General features: G+C 49.7%; 1 protein-coding gene across 4 annotated transcripts in view; it reads right to left on the bottom strand.

The window, feature by feature from the left end:
• Window positions 1-15962: 15962 nt before the first annotated feature.
• The window catches only part of PLA2G4D (phospholipase A2 group IVD), a 29072-nt gene continuing 21744 nt past the window's right edge, over window positions 15963-23290 (bottom strand). For all 4 annotated transcript variants that reach the window (XM_034661104.1, XM_019801959.2, XM_002913249.4 and 1 more), the window contains 7 exons: window positions 21321-21438; window positions 20805-20942; window positions 20456-20563; window positions 20122-20313; window positions 19679-19845; window positions 18845-19031; window positions 15963-17768 (listed from right to left, as the gene is read on the bottom strand). In XM_034661104.1, coding sequence (XP_034516995.1) covers window positions 17542-17768; window positions 18845-19031; window positions 19679-19845; window positions 20122-20313; window positions 20456-20563; window positions 20805-20942; window positions 21321-21438 — 1137 coding nt within the window. In that variant the 3' untranslated portion in view covers window positions 15963-17541. The remainder of the gene's footprint in view (window positions 17769-18844; window positions 19032-19678; window positions 19846-20121; window positions 20314-20455; window positions 20564-20804; window positions 20943-21320; window positions 21439-23290) is intronic.

Here is a 23290-nt window from a genome sequence, read left to right as displayed (position 1 = left end):
AGGAGTATTTCAAGCTGAAGGCGACTGCGAAGAAGCAGATACAAGAAAAGCTCTCTGCCCTCCCCCGTTTGCTTAAAAGCAGGACAAACATTTAGAAAGGTGTCCCTCCTCCCCTGCCCGCCAGGAAGGATAGAAGTTCATCAGCGGAGACCATACCTGACCCTCATCAGCCCAGAGAAGCACCAGAGAAGTTCTCGTGAACAAACTTTACTAACTAGCCCTTCCCTTCCATTCCTTCCCCCACGTGTCTGTCTTCCCACAATTTGCCACCCTAGAAATTCAAGGTCCTTTTCCTTTGTCTTGTCTCTTCTCTAGACCTGTATCATTCAGGGCACCTAGGTGGCTCAGTGGGTTAAGTGACTGGGTAAGGCTTAGGTCATGATTCCAGGGTCGTGGGATCGAGTCTTGCATTGGGCTCCCCGCCCAGGTGGGAGTCTGCTTCTCCCTCTGCCCCCCTCTCTCCCTGTTCATGCTCATACTCTTGCTCTCTCTCTCTCTCAAATGAATAAATAAAAAATCTTTTAAAAAATGTATTGCTCCCAGGGGCGCCTGGGTGGCGGAGTCATTAAGCGTCTGCCTTCGGCTCAGGGCGTGATCCCGGCGTTGTGGGATCGAGCCCCACATCAGGCTCCTCCGCTGGGAGCCTGCTTCTTCCTCTCCCACTCCCCCTGCTTGTGTTCCCTCTCTCGCTGGCTGTCTCTGTCGAATAAATAAATAAAATCTTTAAAAAAAAATGCATTGCTCCCTTGCTAAGGTGCTATATAAGCCTAAATGCTAAGCACCCTGTGAGTTACTCCTGACCAAGGGCCTCCCCCGCCCCGTGTTCCCTGACCACACACATGTTAATGTACTTCTGTAGGTGTTTCTCCGTCATCTGTCTTCTGTCATTCTAATTTACAGGACACCAGGCAGAGAACCTGAGATGGGTAGAGGAAGAGATTTTTTGTCTCCTACCTGCCCTTGGAAAACATAGCCTGAATGACAGTAGTAATAATGATAAAAGCGAGCACACACGTGGGTCCCTTTACAAAGGAGGCAGTTGGGAAGTGACCTGCAGAGCGGCTGGATCTCGGACCAGCGTGGCATTCAGCAATTTCCTAAGTGGGGCCATTTATGAGGGGCCTCAGTTTTGGAAAACTTTAGTAGAAGCCAGGGCCAGCAAATGATTGGGGAAAATGCATTTATTCATAGAGTAGGTGTGCAGATGCCAAATATGATGATAATATTTTACTTTTCATTTTGCCACAAGAGGGAGGAAGCTCAAGGCTGGAAGAAAAAAAGTTCTGTGGGTAGAGATATCTAGTCTACAAGGGCATTTAAAGCCAAGATTCCTCAACGTCCAAGAGAAAGCCATCCGTGTGACCCAAAAGAACTTCTTTTTTTTTTTAAAGATTTTATTTATTTATTCAACAGAGATAGAGACAGCCAGCGAGAGAGGGAACACAAGCAAGGGAGGGAAGGGCAGCAGGAAGGAGAGAGAGAGAATCTTAAGCAGGCCACAGCTCGATCCCAGAATGCCGGGATCACGCCCTGAGCCGAAGGCAGACGCTTAACCGCTGTGCCACCCAGGCGCCCCCCAAAAGAACTTCTGATCGTAGGTGAACTTTCAGAATGCCAGGGGAAACCTGGGTTAGATTAGGTACTGGCAGGTGATAGTTGAAGATGAGTGAACTAAATACCTAACTGTACCTACATGTTCTCATTTTCTTTCTTTCTTTTTCTTCTTCCTTTTTTTTTTTTTTTTTTTTTTTTTTTTTGGGGGGGGNTTTTTTAGGGAGGGAAGGGCAGCAGGAAGGAGAGAGAGAGAATCTTAAGCAGGCCACACGCCCAGCATGGAACCCAATGTGGGGCTCAATCCCACGACCCTGAGATCATGACCCGAGCCAAAGTCAAGAGTCAGATGCTTAACCGACAGAGTCACCCAGGTGCCCCTTGTTCTCATTTTCTTAATCTTACCCAATAAAATTTATACATTTAAAAGATAAACACAAATATTAGAATGGTATAAATTAAAGCTTTTTCTGGTCAATATTTTTCAGGCTTAGTCAGGGCAAAAGGAGGGCCCAGACACAGCCACTTAGAGCCCTCTGCCCTGCCCGGAGCATCCTGGAGGGTACCTGGAAGGGGCTGCTATGGCTCATGGAGCTACCACTCCCCCCCACGTGAGCAGAACCCAGAATGGGTGCTGATTCTAAGCAGCTGACCCATCAGATCCTGGGGTCAAGGCTGACTGGGGCTAGTTGGTGCTGGCAGAGCTGAGGGCCCAGCGTGGGAGGAGCCGTGGCTCACTGAAAAGTGAAGAGAGCGAGCAGTCTCATCAGAGGCCTGGATGTGAGGCTGCAGAGAGGGGACCCGGGGCTCTTCCCCTGCCTCCCTTATCTTCCTGCCCTCAAAGACCCTCTCCTTGCTTGGTGAACCTCCCCTTCCATAGTCCCAACTTCAGGGCTGCTCCAAGGCAGGAGCATGGTGACAGGAGAGACGGGGTAAGGGAGGAGATGGGCAATGAGGGAGCAGAAGGCAAGCTGAGGACAGACGAAGCACAAGCTGACACCCCCCCACCTCACCCCCCACCCAGTGGGACATGCGTGGCGTTCCTCAGGCACTCCTGGCTGACCTAAGACTAAAGGGGGGGGGGAACAAACGGTTAATGGATAGAGTCCTGCAGAACGTGAGTGTACCAATGACTTAGTGATTTACAAGAAAAAAACATTCTTATCAATAGCCTAACATTCAGAGGCCCATAACTCAATTTCCTGGAGCCCTAACATAACCCTCCCCTCCATGAGTGATGTGGGAAACAGAGGCAGAAGGAAATGTAAACGAAGTTAAGTCAAGCAGCCTATTGACTTGTAATATAGGACTTGTAACAGAGTATAACATTCCTCCAGAAGCTCCCAACTGTCTTAATGTTAATGCTTCGCTAGAAGGAAAAACAACCTTAATGTGACACTAGCCAGGCCTCCGGTATGGTACCCCGGGAGTCTTCCTTAGCATGTGAAAGTCCTTTTGGACACCTGCCTTTTTCCTTACCTCCTCCAACTCCCAAGTATATAATCAGCCAATCCTCACAACCGCAGTGCAGCAGCTCTTTCTGCCCACAGGTCCTGTTCCCTTTTGCACCAAAGATGTCTCAAGAATTCTTCCTTGGCCATCGGCTCGGGACCTCACCTACATTCCAAAACTACGTCATGGGGAACCCTCCGCCCACGGTGCTCTGCTCTCCTCGCTCCTCATCTGGAAGTCTTCAGCCTCCTCCACCCCAGTCCACACTGCTTCTCACATCAGGACTCTGCTCCAGCCCCCAGGAGAAAATGCCGAAAACAGCTCTCCTTCTAGGAGAGAGGAAGAGGAAGCCAATTCGAGACACACACACACACACACACACACACACACACACACACACACACGTAACTGTGTGGGGTGATTGACGTGTTAATGAACCGGATTGTGGTAATCAGCTTACAATGTGTACATATATCACATCATCACGATGTACACCTTTTTCCCCCTAAAAGATTGTATTTATTTGAGAAGGAGAGAGAGAATGAGCGAATGGGTTGGGGGACAGAGAGGGAGAAGCAGACTCCCTGTGGAGCAGGGAGCACATGCAATGCACGCAATGCAGGACACAAACCCAGGACCCTGGGATCATGACCTGAGCTAAAGGCAGACACTAAACCAACTGAGCTACCCAGGCGCCCACGTCGTACACCTTTTAATTGAACAACCTAAATATACACAATTTTTATTTGTCAATCACATCTCATTGAAGCTGGAAAAAAAGAAACGAATCAGAAGGTAATGGGTAGTGTCCTTAGTGTCGCAGTGGCTGGAACTGCCAGCCTCTGTGGTGGCTGCAGACCCTCTGGGGTATGACTGCCTGTGGGGGCTCCATTCCCCAACTCGGTGAGCAGAGGGGGAGGAGCCTTCACATGTTGCCCAGATCTGTGTCAGAGAGTATCGGAATGTGTTTTCTCTTTAGAAATGAGGAATGTCTCCAGGCTTCCTCTAGCTTAGTCCCCTGCAAATCCGCTTCCTGCATATTACAAATAGAAGGTAAGCAAGTGAACCTCAACCTCAGCCGAAGCACGTGTTCTAGACCTCAGCTGCTTGTGCCCGAAATCCCCAGGGCCCCCTCCCCACCAGTCCCACAGAAGTCCCCACTCCCCTGGGCTGCAGCGGGGTCGGTCACTCCCCCCAGGATTCTTGGTGAATACTGGCCCAGAATGGCTTCAATCAGCATTGTTTCTAATAGAACACATGTTCTGAACTTAAATACATACATAATCAAATATTTATAACAGCTGCCCGGCCCCGCCCATTATGTGCTGGTCTCATTGTGCTCATTTCTGCATGTGTGGTCCTCGCCCTCCCCAGGGAATGGCTGTGTTGGAGAGAAGTGCCCAACAGGGGCTTCGGGGTAAATGCAGCCAGAAGGTGGAGGAGGATTCGAGGGAGTAACAGCGTTTAATGGTGAGAGCGGACAGAATAAACTGGGGCAGTTACTAGGGACAGCACATCTGGCCCCTCTGTGTGGCCTTAATACACATCTGCTTTACCATGTGGAGGAAGTTTTGACTCCGTTCTGTTAAATATAAGTAAGCACTTTAATGAGAAGTATACTAATGTGGATGAACTTTTATCTAGAAAATGTTTTATGAAAAAAGCCTAAAATTGTTAAAGGAGTGGGAAATGGGAACCAGAGCAGGGGAGGAGAGGCTGTATATTCCCCCTTCCGTTCCAATTGCTGGTAACAGGAATGTGTTTTTTAAATTTAAAACTTATGTAAATTTAAAAATTTTAAATGAGAGAGAAAAGGAAAAAATTGTACTTTCCAGAGCAAGTTCAATGAAGCCAATTCAATTTCTTGACCGATTTTCGATAGAATAACGCTGAGCTGTTTTTCCACTTATTATCATTCGTTTCAAGTCTTTTCCACAGACCATGAAATTTTACCTGTTATAGTGGAAGGGAAGACAAGGTTTTCTCTACTGTCTTAGGTTCTTGGCTGGAGCTGTGTAACAAAAGACAACTTATCAAGAGAAAAATGCAAATTTTAATAGGTTAAAAACAAAACAAAACAAAACACGCGCAAGGGAACCCCCACAAGAAAAATGAAGATCCAAAGAAGTAGCTGGAGCCAAACACTTAGATATAGTAAGTCAGACAAAGGGTAGTAAACTGTGAAAATGTGGCAAGACAAAGGGGCTTACACTAGCGCGGTTAATGGTGGAAAAGTAACTGGGAAGGTAAGAGTTCATTTAACCAGGGGTGCCTGGGTGGCACAGCGGTTAAGCGTCTGCCCCCGGCTCAGGGCGTGATCCCGGCGTTATGGGATCGAGCCCCACATCAGGCTCCTACACTATGAGCCTGCTTCTTCCTCTCCCACTCCCCCTGCTTGTGTTCCCTCTCTCGCTGGCTGTCTCTATCTCTGTCGAATAAATAAATAAAATCTTAAAAAAAAAAAAAAGAGTTCATTTAACCAGGTCTGCTGGATAGATTCCTCTCGGCCTCAGAGCTTCATCTTTGCTGACAAGAATGTTTCTTTCCTCCTAGTAGAGGGAAGGCATCTTCCACGTGGGCATTTTACCTCCAGCTTTCAGGAAGAGAAAGGAAGTTCAGGTATCCTCTTGCACCTGCTGTTTTAAGTGCCTCTTACTCAAAATGACCGACATACCAGAGCAGCGTATTTTGGGGTGGCAAATCTGGTTTCCTTCAAAGCTTCATCTTTGTGAATTTTCTTTTCTGACTACTATTTCTTAACAAGCCTAATTTTTGGTAGGTCATTATTTTTATCCCCAAGATGGGATTCTTTAGAAGTTCACCATGTAAAATTTTAGCTGTTGGCTTTATTTGGCTTCGGTTCTTCCTAAAAATCATGCTTGCTGGAAACTGGATACATGACTGATAATTTTTCTTTTTCATTGCAGAAAGCATTGGTAAAGAAAAGACATTTCTATGGTATGGTTAAAATGGCAGGATGCATTGTTAGATTAAAATAAATAGTTTAGAAGGTAGGAAGTCCTATGCATGAAAAAAAAAGGTATCCTCAGTTTTCAGGGGCGAGTTCTTTAAGGAAAGAAGTTTTCCAACAAGAAAGCCTCCTTAGGAGACTTAGAGGGAGAAAACCATGTACAGCAAGGGTTTGTTGAACAGTCCAGCAATATCAAGTCAATTCATACTAAGTGTTAAAAATAGACCCAGTGGTGTTTAAATTAGAATTTTGGGGATTGGCTCATTGGTGTATTTAATTAATTAATTGTGTAGGCAACATTGTATGTTCAGGTTGGGGAGCAGTGGACCTACTTCATAAGCATTGCATCTACCTGTGGGCTTTCGATTTTAGGGAAATGAAAAAATTCACAAATAGAAATATAATACGCATAATAATGTATGTTATTTAAGTGAACAATGGTCATCTCATACTGTCTGGAGGACTGTCTTTTCTCCAATATCTGTATCTTTGACAGAGTAGTTGGGGACAGTTATTGGGAAAAATAATACTGTTTCCTGTTTCCCCTGGAAAGAGCTGGCTCTGTAAAGGGCTTACATTAGAGCCTGGCAGCCGGCAAGTGCCCAGAGCACAGGAGCTGCCGCTGTTCTCAGCTGTTGGCTCCTGAGGGCATTCTGGTTTCAGGCAACAAAAGCCCCCTTCATTTAGCTCAGGAAAGGCTTAATCAGGGAGTAGCTGATTCAACTTCAGCCATGGATACAAGAAGGTAATAATCAATTAGAATATCTCCTTTCAGGTCTGTGGAAAAAGTATTGGGTGACATGAGGGAAGTCACCAAAGGCTTGCTGCTTCTCCAGTAGTCCTTGGTGCCAAACTGGATGGAGCGAGCCTGTAGGAAGCTGGCCTGGGCTTTGGGAAGGGAAGGGGTCCCACAGCTCCAGAGCGTTCTACTGGCAAGCTACCCAAACTTTCTGAGCCTTGGTCGCTTCATTTATAAAACAGGGATAATAATGACGGTGCCAGCTTCAGAGAGGTGTGAGGACGAATGCCTGGCACAGAGTAGGCTGCGATCGATGTCAGCGCCTTCTCTGCCCAGTCGCTATCCCAGAAAGTATAGCTTTAATCACCCAGGTTTAATACCAGAACTGATTCACAGAACTATTACAGTTCAGTTGAGACTCCTAAAATGATCTCGGTATAACAATGATTTTTTTTAACAACTAAAGAAAGATATATTGTCTCTTTTTCTTACCCCACAAAGGGGAGTGTGGCCATCTTCCTAACTTTCCTTGAAGAACCAGCTTTAATGGGGATGCCTGTTTGGCTCAGTCAGTTAAGCGTCTGCCTTCAGCTCAGGTCATGATCCTGGGATTCTGGGATCGAGTCAGGCTCCCTGCTCCGTGGGGAGTCTGCTTCTCTCTCCCTCTGCGCCCTCACCACTTGCGCGCTCTCTCTCTTAAATAAATAAATAAAATCTTAAAAAAAAAAAAAAGAACCTGCTGTAAGGGTGTTCACTTAGCATTACCCCCCCACACACACACACACTGAGGAGTTCTTCATGGAAGAGCAGGAAATGGGGCAAGGTTTGACTTGAGTTAAAATTTCCCTCATTCCAGGGGCCAGAATGCAGACAGAGGGAAAGGAAGTTAGCTCAGGGCCAGCTTGTGCCTGAAGCTGTGGTCTAGAAAAGTTTTAGACCCTGGCACCTTGGCACCCCAGGCCTTGCGGCACGTGTCTGTGGGCTGGTGCACATGGCAGGAGCTGAGGAACCCAGAGTGGATCTGAACCAGGAAAATGGCAGGCCAGCAAAAACCACCTGCCCCCGGGGGAGTGGAGCCTGTGGATGTGCGCACTGAGATGCCCCCTCAGCTTCATTTCCCAAGAGGGAGCACAGGGGCACATCAGGCAGCAGCTGCCAGTGGGGTCCACGGTCAGCCGACCCAGACCACCCAGCAGTGGGCAAGGGAGACACCAGAGTAGCGGGAGCATCTGTACTTCACCATCCAGGCCCCAGGACCGAGCAGGGGCCAGAAGTAGTCCCGTGCTTCAACAGTGACACCATGTGGCACTGAGAGCAAAAGCAGCTGGGAATTTTGGCGGAAGGGATGTTGTCTAGTTTCCTCTCCTCAAGATTTTAGTGGCCAAGACCCGCCATCTTTGGGCCAGTAAGCATCCCTGGAGGTTTTGTGATGATTACTGATGGGAGAAATCCAGGGAGGAAAGACAATTTTTTTTTTTTAAAGTAGGCTCCATGCTGGGGCTTGAACTCACAACCCTGAGATCATGAGTCAGATGCTTAACCCACTAAGCCACACAGGTTCCCCAGGAAAGACACATTTCCAAGATGGACTAGGTGGAGGCTTGAAGTCAACTATATTGATAATTTTTAAAAATATAATCTCAATTTGAACCCCCAGCTAGGGGAGTGATTATATGCTATTACCTCAGGCACTAATCATCACCCCTGTGTAGATAAAGATCACGTCAAACACCAATGTCAAGTTATGGAGCCTGACATCCAGAAGAGCTCTCACCCCTTCCCGGAGGAGACAGACTCATGATGCTCAGACTTTCTCCAGAAGAGAGTGCTCCTCCCCTTCCTGTTGCCTACTCCACTACACGCTCTGTCATCCACCCAGTTGCTCAATGGATTAGTCAGGACTGCTTCAGTTGTAGGTATCAGGAGCAATTTATTGCCTCATCTAGCTGGGAGAGACACTGGGTTAGCTCACAGAATTGAGAAATGAACATTTTGGGAAGTTGAGGAAGGATAGAATGTGGGATTTGAAGAAATAGACTCTCTGTCCTGCTCCCACATCCTCCCTCTGCTTCTCTTTGCCCTTGACCTCATTCTCTCCTAATGTGGACAGTCTCCTTCCACCTGTGGGGATATAGCCATTGGTAGCCCAAATTTAGCAAGCCCCACATCAAGAGAGAAGTTTTTTTCACCAGATACCCTTATCCTAGAAAAGGGCTCTGATCAGCTTGCTTGAGTTCAGTCTGGGCCCCTGGGCTAACCCCTAGTGTCAACAAGATGACACACTGTGATAGGGCCAGCCCTGGTTACACCCTCTCACCTGAGGCCACTGCACAAGGATCATTGGCCGAGAAGAGTGATGGGAACACTTATTAGTAGTGTTAGCCCACTATACAGATGCTGGTGTCCCCAGCATTTTAAAATAAACTCTCAAGTGAAGCTTTATGTACAGACAAAAAAGTGCATGAATCTTAAGTGTGCAGTTCAATGAATTTTCACTGTTGAGCACACCTGTGGAATTAGCACCCTGATCGAGAAACAGAACATTACCAGTATCCTAGAAACCTTCCTTACGCACTGCTCTCCTGAACCTCAAAGGTAAACAGTAAGCTGATTTCTAATATCATAATTCGTTTCATCTATTTTGGAACTTTCTATAAATGCAGTCATTCCATGCTCTTTTCGGCCTGCTTTCTTACACTCAACATTATGTTGATGAAATCCATCTATATTGTTGTGTGTAGACACAGCGCTCACTTTTACAGCTGCATAGTATTTGGTTGCATGACTACACCAAGAGTCATTTATCTATTTCATGGTGATGGACATCCTCGCCATAAAGAGAGAGATTCCAAGTGCTATTGGATTGAGATAGTAGTTCAATGACAGGCTTTATGTAGGCCTCTGAATCATGTCCTTCCTTGAAGATAGATGCATGTCCTGGTTAGTAATTAACATTTAAGGTTGCTACCTGAGTTTTAAAGCATATTTTGTGGAATGGTTTACAGTGATGGGTACGTGCTATGCATTTGCAATCCACTGAGCTTCGCCTTTTTTTTTGGTCATTTGACAACACGCCCCCTGGTGGTGGCTTCCTAAACTGTAACCATGCCTCTTAGAAGTTAATTGCCTGCTTTAAAACCAGGCATTTTATCAAGTGTCACAACCCAGGATGTAATTGTACTTGAACCAGTGATCGTTTACGTAAATAAAACTGCTCTGTCTTAATCTCACAATCAGGATACAGGTCCATCTCTAAAATAATAACATATTAAAAATAACTCTCATTTATTAAGTACCTGTGTGCTGATGTTACGGCAACTGTTTCATATACGGTGTTCTGTGTGATCTTTACAGCAAGGCTGCAAAGTGGTTATTGTTGTCTGCTTTTAGAGATAAGAAAACAGACTAACAAAAGTTCAGTACTCATCTCCAGGTACACAGACCAGGATCTCGACTCCAGCTCTCTCACGGTCTCTAACACCTTCTAGGACAGGAGGCACCTCACTGTTCAGGCTTCCACTCCAGGTTTGTTCCCTCTAGACCGGAGCCCTCCCCAGCACGGCTGGAGAAGAGCTTGGGCTCCCTTCTGTGGCTCTCTGCTGGGAAGCAAATGCTTCTAGCTCCCCTTCCTATACCTCCCTCTGCCCATGAGGAAGGGACGTGCGCTCCTGCTTTCCCTTGTCCATTTACACAAGAAGGACACATTTTTCTCATTAGTAGAAGCTCAAGACATTGGGACGCCTGGGTGGCTCAGTCACTTAAGTGGCTGCCTTTGGTTCAGGGCACGATCCCAGGGTCCTGGGATCAAGGCCCACATCGGGTTCCTTGCTCAGCAGGGAGCCTGCTTCTCCCTCTGCCTGCCGCTCCCCCTGCTTGTCCTCTCTCTGACAAATAAATAAATAAACAAAATCTTTAAAAAAAGAAGAAGCTCGAGACATTGCCTGGGTCATGTTGTACTAGCGGATGGGTTAAAATGCCAAAGGTCAAGAGTCATGTGGGTGTTTTCTCCATCTCCCTGCATCTGCGCAACATCAGGGCCGCCTGTTCTCTGTCCTTGCTTACCGCTCACGACCAGGTGCTAGGACGACAAACCTTTCCTGGTGTGCCCGGACTTGCAGTGTTCTTGTTCCCAAGTCCCAGGAACCCCCTCAGTCCCAAGCTAAATGACTTCGCTCTCGGTCCTGGGCAGTCAGGACCCAAGTTGTACCACGGATTCAGCTGCCGTAGAGCCTGTGGGAGGATGAGACATTCTTTAGGCCTCCTGGCTTGTGATGTGTCTGCTGGTCCAGCTCTGCACTGGGAATGAGAATTCTCGGGGGCTTGTCCCACCGCCAAAGATGGGCTTTGGCAGTATGCGGCGGGGTGGCCTGGCACCTGGATTCTGCAGGGGGCCTGGGTTCGGACCCTGGCTCCGCCTCTCTCGCTGGCTCTGTGGCCTGGGGCAAGTTATGTCACGGACTCCAGCCTCGCAGACTCTCAGCACAGCACCTACCTCACTGGGCTAGCGTGAGAATTAAATAAGAAAATGCAAAGGTCTAGAAGAGTTCAGCTCGCGGGTCATGCTCAATGAATGGCAGTCATTGTTGGTTCCCTCTGCTGTGCACAGAGCTGCCGCCTCAGGTGTGGGAACAGCATCCTGCTAACTGCAGGCTGCCATGGCACCCAGGTAGCAATCCTCGCTCTTTTATTTATTTTTATTATGGAATGTTTCATAATACAGAAGAAGAGATACCCTACACACTCGCATATAGGACGTAAAAAGTAATAATGCACATATACCCAAGTACTCACCACCCCTACCACCCTGGCTCGAGACCCAGAATATTGCCAATGCTTTTGAAGCTCCTGTGTGCCTCTCTGTAATCCTAACTTCCCTATAAGGGTAACAACTAATCTGAATTTGTGTTCATCATTTTCCTGACTTCTATGTTTACCACATATGTATATATCCCTAAATAAGATACGGTTAAGTTTTGGATATTTGGGTATTAATCCAAATGCAACCACACTTCCTTGTTTCACTCTATGCTGTGTTCTTGGGATCCATCCATATCAGTGTGCAAAGCCAATAGCTCATTATTTTTCCTTGCTGTATAGTATTCTACTGTTGGAGAAAATTTATTTATCCATTCCCCTATTGATGGACATTTGGATTTAGTTTTGGGGAACATAAATAGTGCTGCCACAGTCTCATATATGTCTCCTGGGACACGCATGCACGAGTGACTCTAGGGTATAAACCTGATCCTTAAATTCTTCCTTGATTGCCCAGAGGCAAAGGCCTACTTTTTCTTCCACCTCAGGGTTCTGAGTCCAACATTCTCCTCTCCTTTAAACTCTCTTTTTTTAATATATTAGTTAGGATTCACAATTGTGGGCCACGAAAATCCCAACTCAGGTGAGATTAGGCCAAAAAATGGGGGGAGGAGGGAGGAACATATTAGAATGAATGATTGAACAGTCAGGAGGGGGGCTGATTTAAACCTGGGCTTGACACTGTTGACACGGCACAGTGTCTCTCTCCAGCTCTGGGCCTGGCCTCTGTCTTCCCTCCATCCTCGGACAGGCTCTTCCCTCCTCACAGCCAGATGGTGGCACTCATTTCAGCCTCACCTTCACCCAGGTTCAAGTCCAGTGGGAGAAAGTACCCACCTGTGTAGTCCTAAAAACGTCTGTCGGTATCTGTCTGGCTGCTCGCCTACTTGTATCTAAGCCAGTCTCTGTGGCTCAGGAAATGCAGCACGCTGCTCTGAGGCCAGGCCCGGCCACAAGCCCATCCCAGAGTGGGGGTGGTCGGTCAGAGCCCTAAGCTTCTGGGCTGAGAATGGAGGAGAGGGCCGTCCCTCACAAGGGAATGGGCACCGTTCCTAACAGAAGGATAATGACAAGATGAACGGCGCGTGTCCTGAGCCTGTCACGTGACCTTGGACAAGTTGCATCACATCCTCAGGTGTTACTTTCTTTATCTGGGGGTGAGAGTGATGAGCTAAAGCTCTGAGATCTGGTCAGGCCCCTGGACTCTGACTGTGTGGGCTCTGGCCGCCTTGTCATTCTCCTCCTTGCTATTCTGGGGCCTTTTAAAAACACAGCTGGTGGGGCGCCTGGCTGGCTCAGTCCGTAGAGCAGACACCTCTTGACCTCAGGGTCATGAGTTCAATCCCCATGCTGGGTGTGGAGCCTACTTAAAAAAAATAAACAAACAAATAAAACCACAGCTGGGCTCGACCTCTTTAGAACTTTGTGTGTTGGCATTTGTTGCTCCTGTCTTCCAGAGCATTTCCCTAGTTTAAGGCTCAAAAATGCCAGACTGTGGTTCTGAGCACATTCCTCTGGCGGACGACATGGTTTCGGAGGTAGCTCACCACAGGACAATTTCTTAAATCAAACCCACCACAAAGGCCAGAAGTCTCTCTAAAGCACCTCACCATGCTCACCACCACCATTCTTTTCAGCTACAAACTCCTCCAGCCTCTTCTATGGATCTTTAACCCCCTTACAGCCCTGAATCTGATCTGTCATAGAATTTGGTCATTTGCTTTCTCTAGAATGTCCCTCAGACCCTCTCTGTGGTTCTCCTTGCTTGCTCACATTGATGAAGCCAGCTGCCATGTTGTGACCTGCTCTGTGGACAGGCCCAGTGACAGGAAACCAGGGGCGGCCTCGAGCCAGCAGCCCATGGGCACCTGAGTCCTGCCAGCAGCCACATGGGTCAGCTTGGAGGCAAACTGTTCCCCAGCTGATTCGTGAGCTGATTGCTGGTGATGGCCCGGCCCACACCTTCCCTGCAGAGGACTGGCTACATCACGCCTGGATTCCCAGCCCACAGAGAGATAATGAGCTCCAGGAAATGGTTACAAAGAAACGGAGATAGCAGGCATCCTGAACTTGCTCCTGAGCTGTAAGGAAATGTCTAAGATTTCACCATTCAGGATGACAGGGCATTTTTTCTTCTTCTAATGGATACTGTATTAGTCAGGACAGAACCAACAGGAGATACATATATAAATATATATATGAGAGAGAGAGAGAGGAAGAGCGAGAGGGGAGGAGGGGTGGGAGAGGAGCGCAGAGGGAGAGATACTGATTGATTTACTGTGAGGAATTGCCTCATACAATCGTGGAGGCTTTGCGTGTCTAAAATCTGCAGGGAAGGCTGGCAGGCTGGAGACTCACGGGAGAGTTTCAAGGCGTCCAAATGCAGTCGGCTGGCAGAATTCCCTCTTGCTTGGGGGGGGGGGGGCGGTCAGTTGTAAGCCTATTAAGGCCTTCAACTGATTAGATGAGGCCCACCCACACTGTGAAGAGTAATCTCTTTTACTCAAACTCCACCGATTTAAGTGTTAATTTCATCCAAAAACATCCTTCACAGAAACATCTAGAATACTGTCCAGGCATTGTGACCCAGCCAAGTTGACAAATTTAACCATCAGAGAAACCCTATATCAGGTTAAGTAAATGCCCTTCCATTCCTAATTAAGAACTTTTCATAAATCTTAAGTTTGTATTGAATTTCATCAAGCAATTACTTTTATATTATTATTCTCATTTGGTCTATACATTGTTAAATAAAATATGACAGGAAAATGAAGTATCTCTCAGTTCACTCTTTGTTTGCTGTTCCCACTGTCACCACCTGTGCTGAGCAGAGAGCAGATTGCCAGCACGGGCCCAGGGGCAGTGATGAGTCAGCTTACAGGGCCTTCCTGTCCCTGAGTCAAGCTCCAGGCCTGGTCCAGGAGGGGCCCACAGGCTGCAGCAAGAGCCTTGCGGAGTCTATATGGAGCCTGTGGGTGGGCCTGACAGCTGCCTGAGTTGCAGTCCTTGCTCAGATCAGGATAGGCTGATGAGACCTCAGGTAGTCAGGGAACCTGGGGTAACAGCAGCTAGTCAGGGGGTGGGGGGCTGGGGGAGACAAACACACTCATATGCCCACATGTACACTCACGCACCAGGTGTGGCCTTAAGCCTCAGCGACCCTCCCTTCAGACCTGCTGGATGTCAATTCCGGGGTCCCCAGGACCTCAGGGTGGATAATTGGCTAGAGTGACTCACAGAACTCAGGAAAGCTCTGTACTTGGGATGACTGTTTATTTTACGGTGAGAGGATACAGATTGAGACCAGCCAGAGGAAGAGGCACACACGGCAGAGTCCAGGAGGAGCCTAAGTGGAGCTCTCAGTCATTCCCTCCCCACAGTCACAGGCATTGTTCCCCATCCAGCCACAGTGTGTGACAATACCCACAGAATATTACTCACCAGGGAAACTCCCCCGGGCCTTTGGTGTCCAGAGTTTTTACTGGGTCTCAATCACATACCTCCCACGTGGCTGACCTTTGGTCTCCAAATCCTCTGGGATGTCGGACTCATGGCTTTAGTTCCATTTCCTCTGGAGGTGGGAATGGATACCGAGTGTTCCAGAGGCCCCACCACAAATCACACCATGAGGCTGTCCAGCAGCCAGAGCCCCAGGCAAACACAGACACTCCCCGCAGGCAGGCATTCGAGATCACCTCTCAGTAGCCCAGAGCAAAGGCCAGACCTCTCTTTAGGTAAGGTTAATTCTTCATTGTACAATGGGGCACACTATAAAGTGAGTACCCAGAGACGCAGTGCGGTGTAGCAGTTAGAAGCCTGGCTAGATTTAAAAAAATTTTTTTTTAAAAATTTTTTGGCTTTTATTTATTCATTTGAGAAAGACAGAGAGAGACAGAGAGGATGAGCAGGGGGAGGGGCAAACGGAGGGGGGCAGAGGGGAAGCAGACTCCCCAGTGAGCTGGGAGCTCAACCCCAGGACCCCACATGACACCAGGACCCCACATGGGACTTGATCCCAGGAACCTGAGATCATGACCTGAGCCAGTCAGGTGCATAAGGGACTAAGCCACCCACATGCCCCAAATCTGGCTTGATTTTAAAGTCTCCAGTTCCAGGGCTGGCTTTGCCACTTTTGAGTTTAGTGATGAGCAAGTTGCTTAACCCTTGTTCATGCCCACCAACAAAGTTGGAAGGCTCACAATTCCTGATTTCAAAAATGACCACAAACTACAGTTATCAAAACAGTGTGGTATAGCATAAGGACAGACAAATAAGTCCATGAAATAAGTCCAGATACACATCCTCACATCCACAGGTAACGGATTTTCAGGGATGGTGTCCAGACAATTCAATGGGGGAAAGAACAACCTTTCAACAAATGGTGCTGGAATAGCTGGGTACTCATATGCAAAAGAATGAAGTTGAACCCCTATCTCACACCGTATACAAGAGTTTATTCAAAATAGATCAAAGACCTAATGGTAAGGGCTAAAGCCATAAAACTATTAGAAGAAAACAGGTGTAAATCTTCATGACATTGGATTAGACAATGGTTTTTTAAACATGACACCAAAAGCACAAGTAGCAAAAGAAAATATAAATGGAACCATCAAAATAAGAAAGCTTCTGTGCTTCAAAGCATGGTATCATCAGGAAAGTGAAAAGGCAACCCACAGATTAGGCAAAAAACTGCAAATCATACATTGGATCAGGGATTTGTATGTAGAAAATATAAAGAACCTTAACAATAATAAAAAAGACACATAATCCAATGAAAATGGGCAAAAGATCTGAATAGACATTTCTCTAAAGAAGATCTACAAAAGGCCTAAAGTATGTGAAAAGGTCCCTAAGATCATTAGTTATTAGGGAATGCCGATAAGATACCACTTTACACCCACTCTGATGATTGAAATCAAAAGACAGACAGTAACAGGTGTGGGCAAAGATGTGGAGAAAATGGAGCCCTGGTACAAGGCCGACAAGAATGGAAAACGGAGCAGCAGCTTTGGAAAATGGGCTGGCAGGTCCTCAAAAGGTGAAGCAGAGAATTACATTATAATCCAGCAAGTGCATTCCTGGTAGACATGCAAAGGAGTGAAAAACATGTTCCACATACAGATTTGTACGTGATTGTTCATAGCAACGTTATTCGGAACAGCTGAAGAGCGGAAACAACCCAAGTGTCCATTACCCAATGACCATCAGGTAAAGTGTGGGAATTTTATTCAGCCATAGAGGGATGAGGCACTGATGCCCGCTACCATGTAGATGACCTTGAGCGCATCATGCTGAGTCAAGGAAGCCAGACACAGAAGGCCACATATTGTGTGATTCCATGTATAGGAAATGTCCGCAATAAGCAAGTCCATAGAAACAGGAAGTAGATTAGTGGTTGCCTAGGGCTGGGGATGGAGGGTTGAGGTTGACAGCTAAGGGGTGAGGGGTTTCTTTTTGGGGTGATGCAAATCTTCTCAAAATGACCGTGGGGAGGTTTGCACGACTCTGAATACATAGTAAAAGCCATCGAGTCATGCTCTCTAGAAGGATGAATTACGTGGTATGTGGATTATATGTCACTAAAGTTGCTTAAAGACAGTATAAAAGAAGAGTGAGAAAGAGGAGGAAGGGACGAAGAGGAGACTCTCAGGACACAGTGTGACTCCTGCTGCCCGGAGCCACCTCTCAGTCAGGCCTGCCCTGCCTGTCCCCACTCCTGGTCTGATACATGCAGCATGTACCCCAATCCGTTCCGCCGGGCACGAAAGTCATGACATGTGGACATCTGTCTGGTCGGACCCGCTATGTTGCACACTGGTCTGGGGAGGAGTGTACTTTCAGCTCCTCCCCACCCAGCGATGAAGGTGAGGGAGAACTTGGGGGCCGTGAGACCCACTGCAGAGGAGGCCCAGGCCTGGACAGCCCAGCGAGGGCTGTGGCCGTACCCAGCTGTGCTTGGGTTAAGCCCCCAGCCCCTGGAGGGTTGTCAGAGGGTTGGGGTCCCTGAGTAGCCTCAAATCAGTGCTGCTGGAGGCCTGGCCCCCAGGGCCCGGTGCTTCACGGCAGTCCTCAAGGCCTGCAGAATGGCGCCCTGGCTGTTCCGTACGTTATAGTCACTAAGCTGCAGCAGACGATCAAAGTCTTCCTCCTTGTAGGTCATGTTGAACAGGGAGTAGGGGGAGGTGGCCCCAGTGAGATCCACCTGGCCAGCTGGGAGCTCTGCAGGGCTGCGCCGGACACCTGTCCAGGGGTAGGAGGGGTTAGGAGCAGGACCCAGAGGCCTCCCGAGCTGGGCAGAAGGAAGCCTTGCAGCTGGGCACAGGGTGGGCTACTCCTCACTAAAGGGGCTCCTCGCTTTCCCCCCAGTCCTCTGTGTCCTTTGCCCAGAAAGAGAAATGTGGACAGTAGGGTACTATTTTGAGACCTGAAGTGTTTGCTGCTCCCCATACTTCCTTGTGGCAATGCATTTCCACTATTCAGGCAACCCCACCGTATCTGTTTCACCTTCAGGGGCAAGGTGGAAACAGCCGGACCACAAAGTCAGTCAGCTTAGTGAAGGATTCTTAAAACTCATGGAAACAAGAGTCTAAAAACCAAAGGGATTTTTGCTTTGTAAGAAGCTAGTCTTCTTTGAGAGAGAGAATTCCAAGATGTGGGCTGAGCCTGTTAAGGGTAAAGCTGGAAGGTGTGGGAATTAGAGTGGAAACCAGGAAGACAGGAATAATGTACGAAAGCAGAAGTGAGGCCTTCCCACCAGAAAGGTCTGACCAGTTGGCAGGAGGCAAGGATTGGAAAGTGTGCAATGAGGGTTTACATTTCAGGAACACCAGAGTAGAGTCCCAGCTTCCTGAGAAAAGACCACAGGCTGGGCCGGGATCGGCGGGGAGAAACCACAGGTAAATTCTGGAGAAATCTGAGAGTCAGGGGCCCGGGGCCTCTCTGTCCTGGCTGCCTAGCCCTCCAACAACGTGGTGCCTGAACAGGGGTGGACATGGCTGCAGACGGGGACTACGCAGGAAGGCCTCTGGATGCCGGGATTCCCAGAACAGGGGAGCAGGGGAGCCCAGGTGCAGCTGGCGGGGGGAGGGCAGGGGGGCCAAAGGAGCCTGGGGTCATGACACAGGACAGCAGCACAGTGAGAGCAGAGAGCTCTGCAGGGATGTGGCATCCTCAGCAGAGACCAGCACACTGCCATGTCCAGAACTGAGTGGGACTAGCCTGATGACCCCCTCCCTCTGCAGGAGCACTGGGAAGGACGCAGGCAGGGCCTCTGAGGGTCCAGGCTGCCAGGCAGTGAGGAAGGGAGGGGGCCTTACCAGGGGCTGAGTGGTCCCTGAAGGAGGCGTTGACCAGTGGGAAGTGCAGCAGGACTGGGGCATCGGAGCAGGAGGGGTCTGAGAAGAGGTGGCACTCTGTTGGCTGGCGTTGGTCCTGAGGGCTGGGCTCCACTCGAGGGAATGGCAGTCCTCGGGCCCGGCAGTACACCTCAGTCTGCTTCAGTGCCTGGTTGGGGAGAGGGGGGCCCACAGAGAACCGGCTACTCCCTGGTTGTCTCAGGTCAGTGTTCTAGAAAATGCTAGAGCTCCAGCCCAAATGGACTGCTCAGTGTCAGGACAACTTGGTCCTGGCCTGTGTGTGGTCAAGATACACAGTGTCTCGGAGGGAGGCGAACATTCCAGTGGTCTGCCATGTTGCTTCATTAATATCTTTACAGGAGGCACAGACCCAGCACTCCTGCTCCCATTTGAGATTTTGTTGCTAGGTTATGCAAATCCCAGGGCCTAGAGGGCCTTGGTAGGGGACCCACTTCTGTATCAGGGCCCTATTCCTCCCCCCATCCTGCCCTGCTCCTGAGTCCCCAGGGAGGCCCCAAGGGGATGGGGATGTGGACAAGTCAGGGTCTCCTTCTACCTTCCTCTAGCTGTTCTTCTTGGGGTGGGCCCAGCGAGCTTCCTCCCTGTCCACCTGTCCTGGGAGCCCAGGGCCCCAGCACCTCCACAGTCCTTCCCAACCAAGGGCCCTGGCAGGACTCTGAGAGTCCTTGGGGACCCAGGAGGTCAGGGCCAGTGGCCCAGTGGCTCTGTGTCTTGCTCCTGGAGCGTGGCCTGGCTGCAGGGTGTCTGGGGTTCCCAGGGGACAACCAAAGGTACCTCAAAGGGCGAGGGTAGGGAGTAGTCGAAGGCAAGTATGAGGTCCAGCCTGCGGCCTGACCGGAACATGGAGGGACAGCTGGTGTTGAGGAAATAGCCGGCATCTACCAGGCAGAGCTGGGGCTCCTGAGGAGTCAGCTGGCTAGCAGTGGAGTCTGGCTGGCAGTCTGATGGGGGAGGCAGGTGACAGTCAGGGGCAGCCACTCTGCCACACATCAGCTACCCTTCACACTGCATTTGCCCTCATGTCCCCTTCTGTCCTTGGACGTCACTCTCTGTATGCACACGCCACCCCAGCCCTTCCCAAGACCTTCTGTAGGCCAACCCCAGAAGGGGATGCTGTGACCCACCCCCCCCCCAGTCCTCTGCCAGTCCTAACCACAGTCCATCTCCTTCCTGGGAGCCCAAGCTTGTTACCCGGGAGACACGGTGGGGGCCTTTACCTGCCCAGGTGGAGAAGTCTTTCTGGCTACAGTAGTCCTGGTGCAGCTGGAGGCCCCGGAGGAAGTTGCAGCTGTGCTGGTGGAGCGGCCTGTCCGTCAGCAAGCCCTTAAACGCCCTGGCCAGTGCTGTCCCGGGTTGCAGCCATGAGGCCTCCAACCATGAGGAGGTCTTCAAGGAGGCAGGAGACTCCTCTGGGCTCAGAGAAACAGACATTGGTCCAGTGAAAGGCCTGGAAATGCCTGGCCCTGCCTCCCCTCGGATAGCGCCCCTCCCGCAAGCATCTGAAGAGGAAGTAGCCTCACCCCAGACTCCCCTCCCTGTCACGCTTCTTACCCAGGCTCCTGATCTTGTCCTTGATGTGCTGCTTCCGGGTGTCATCAGAGCTGATGAGGCCATACCAGACATCCAGCAAGTTCAGGGAGAAAATGTTGCTCCAGATACCTGAAGACCAAACCCCCACAAAAGTCAACCTCAGGCCTCAGCACTCCGCCTCCCATCACGCAGAGGGCAGGGGTGGAAAATGGGAGGCAGGTGGGCTGCTCGGGCAGCGGCTCTTCCCCACAGCCCCACCCCAGTGGCGCCCAGCCCCAGGGGCTCTGCCAGACCCGAGTACAGGAGTCAGGTCCAGTCAGGGAGGCCTGGCCCAGGACTGGCCCGAATCTTCAGAGTAATCACCACTCACCTTCCAGAAAGCAGATCCGGGACTCAGGGAGCCTCCTCATCAGCCTCCCCATGAAGAACTCGGAGCCGAAGAGCTCGGTAGGGACGAAGGCTCCATACTTCAGGAACCCGACCTCATAGGGGGAAAACTCCACCCACTCTATGGGAACAGGAGTGAGAGGCGGGAATGAGAGGAGAGTGGGCTGGGGGAAGCCCCAGCTCTGACAGGGGCCAAAGATGCTGCCCCCCCACAGGACCCAGCCTCCTCCCTGCCTGGCTGACTCCTGGGCTGACCACCCCTGCTCCCAGCCCCTTGACCACATCCCCAGCACCCACCCCCACCGCCAGGACTGTGAGCTCTGCTGCCTGGCTCATCAGCCCATCGGAACCACCTCCCTTCCAGAAGGCTGAGCAATCTGTGTAGGAGTTTCCTGTTGGAATGCTCCGAAGACCCACAGGGTGCACAGGAGCTATGCGTGTGTATGAGTGTGTGTGTGTGTGTGTTGGAGGGTTACGTGGACAGGCCTAAGGACTGTACCCTTGAAGTCGAGGGTCTCCAGATTGTTCTCTTTGACATTGAGGCTCAAGTAGAGGGGCAGAGGGTTCTGGCCCTGTTCCAGTGCTGCTCTCTGTTCCGACAGCTTCTGATCCATCACCTGGGGTGGGAGGCATGAGGACCTAGTTGGGGTTGGAAGTGCTCTAGAGGCAGCAGCTCCACCAGGACTGGGGGGGGGGCGCACAGGCTGAGGGTGACGAGGCAGCTCTCCATTGGAATTTGGGTGGCATGGGTGGGTGCACCCATCCAGTTCCCACTCCCACCCCCCACATTCCGACCAGATGCAGGGTCGCCATGTAGGGCTATGGAGGTTGTGCGCTGCATATCTTAAGAGAATGCCATTCACAAGGACTACGGTATCAACAGTGTGGCCCCATCTTTATGGGTTGAAGGGTGGAGAGGATGTGGACCCTGATACACAGACACAAAGACACACACACACACACACACACACACACACACTGCTTTCCAGAAAGGACACAGGAATCCCCTTTTACAGTATACACGGTAAGCTCTGTCATGGGATGGGCTGCCCCTTCTAGATTTACGTGAATGTAGTCCAAGTCTTGGCCCCTCCGAAATGCTTTCCAGGCATCCTTGCATCCCCCTTACCTGCCCCCCTCTTTCCTGCTTTGCACAGTCGTATGAAATTGTACCCCATTATTTATTCTTGCCTCTGTTTCCAATTTTCTCTTCAATAAAACACCAAGTTCTGCCTTGATGGCAAGGACTATGGCTTGCCTTTTGGAAGAGCCTCGCAGAGTTCTAGGGGCACAGAAAGGTCTCATTCCATCCCGGACCAGAGATGCCAATAGGGTTCATTTCCAGCATCACCAACGTTAATGGTGGTGGCTGCCTGGAGCCACCCTTGGGAAAGAGCCAGCCACAGGCATGGCTGCTTCTGACGGAGCCGGACACGTACCACAGAGGCACAGTCCCTCTCTCGGGCTCTCTAAAGCGGAAGGCACCTCACTCAGCAGCGAGATCTAGGGGGTTCCCAAACTGCTCAATCCACCCTTATCCTCTGATTTACCTAGATGTGCTAAATGGACAGATTACTAGGTTACTTCTGAGAATCAGCAGAAGCCATTGAGGAATTTGTTTTTTCTTCAAACTCCCCAGGTGATTCTGATCATCAGCCAGGTGTCCAGGATTCTAGCCCCACCCTTCCAATGGGGAGTCCCCCTCCCACACCCGCATCAAGGCCCCAGCATTCCTCGGTGTACTTCTTCCTCCCGCACCCTTCTGTCACTGGTGTGTCATCTTCCCCCCCGCCGTACCACAGGGGTGCCCTATAGGACTTGAGTTATAGGGAACCCACAGGAAAAAATCCCCAAATGAGGCTCAAGTCCCTGGCGCTATGTGTCATAGCTACAAGTCAGGCCCGCAGGTGTGAGTGTGCGTGGGTACTGAAGAGGGAGGGAGCTTGATTAATAACTGCGATTGTCCTTCTCAAAGTCTTTCTATTTAGGAATCCTGTTTGCCTGCTCTTTGGACATGTAAGATGAGGGGAAATGCGATATTTTACTCCAGATGCACCATTTCTGACCAGGAGGAAAAGGGTCAGCACACCCCTCCATCTACTGAAATAATACCAAGTATTCTTTTTCCTTTTAATAGCTCACCAGTGGTGGCCGGCCTCTGGATCTCCAGGCCCCCTGTTTCCAAATGAGCATCCCCAACCCCGCAGAGCACCACTCTGATGACTCAAGGGTCCCCCTGAGGTGTGGGAGTTTGGGTGCAGTGTTGGCGATGTGTTGACATGGTCTAGGCACTGTATGGACAGGGGGACTAAGGGCAAAACAAATTTTGACCAGAACTGAAGAAAAACATGTAAGATCTTCTTAACTCAGGAAAAGACGAGAAAAACTATGAGTTTCTTCCTGAGGAATGGTGAGAAGCTTCTAAGCAGTTCAATGCTTGCCAGCAAAAGATTAAAGGAAAAAGTTTGA

This window comes from Ailuropoda melanoleuca, chromosome 5 (genome assembly GCF_002007445.2).
Source record: "Ailuropoda melanoleuca isolate Jingjing chromosome 5, ASM200744v2, whole genome shotgun sequence".
In the NCBI taxonomy this organism is placed as follows: Eukaryota; Metazoa; Chordata; class Mammalia; order Carnivora; family Ursidae; genus Ailuropoda; species Ailuropoda melanoleuca.
This window is presented reverse-complemented; position numbering and strand designations above follow the sequence as displayed.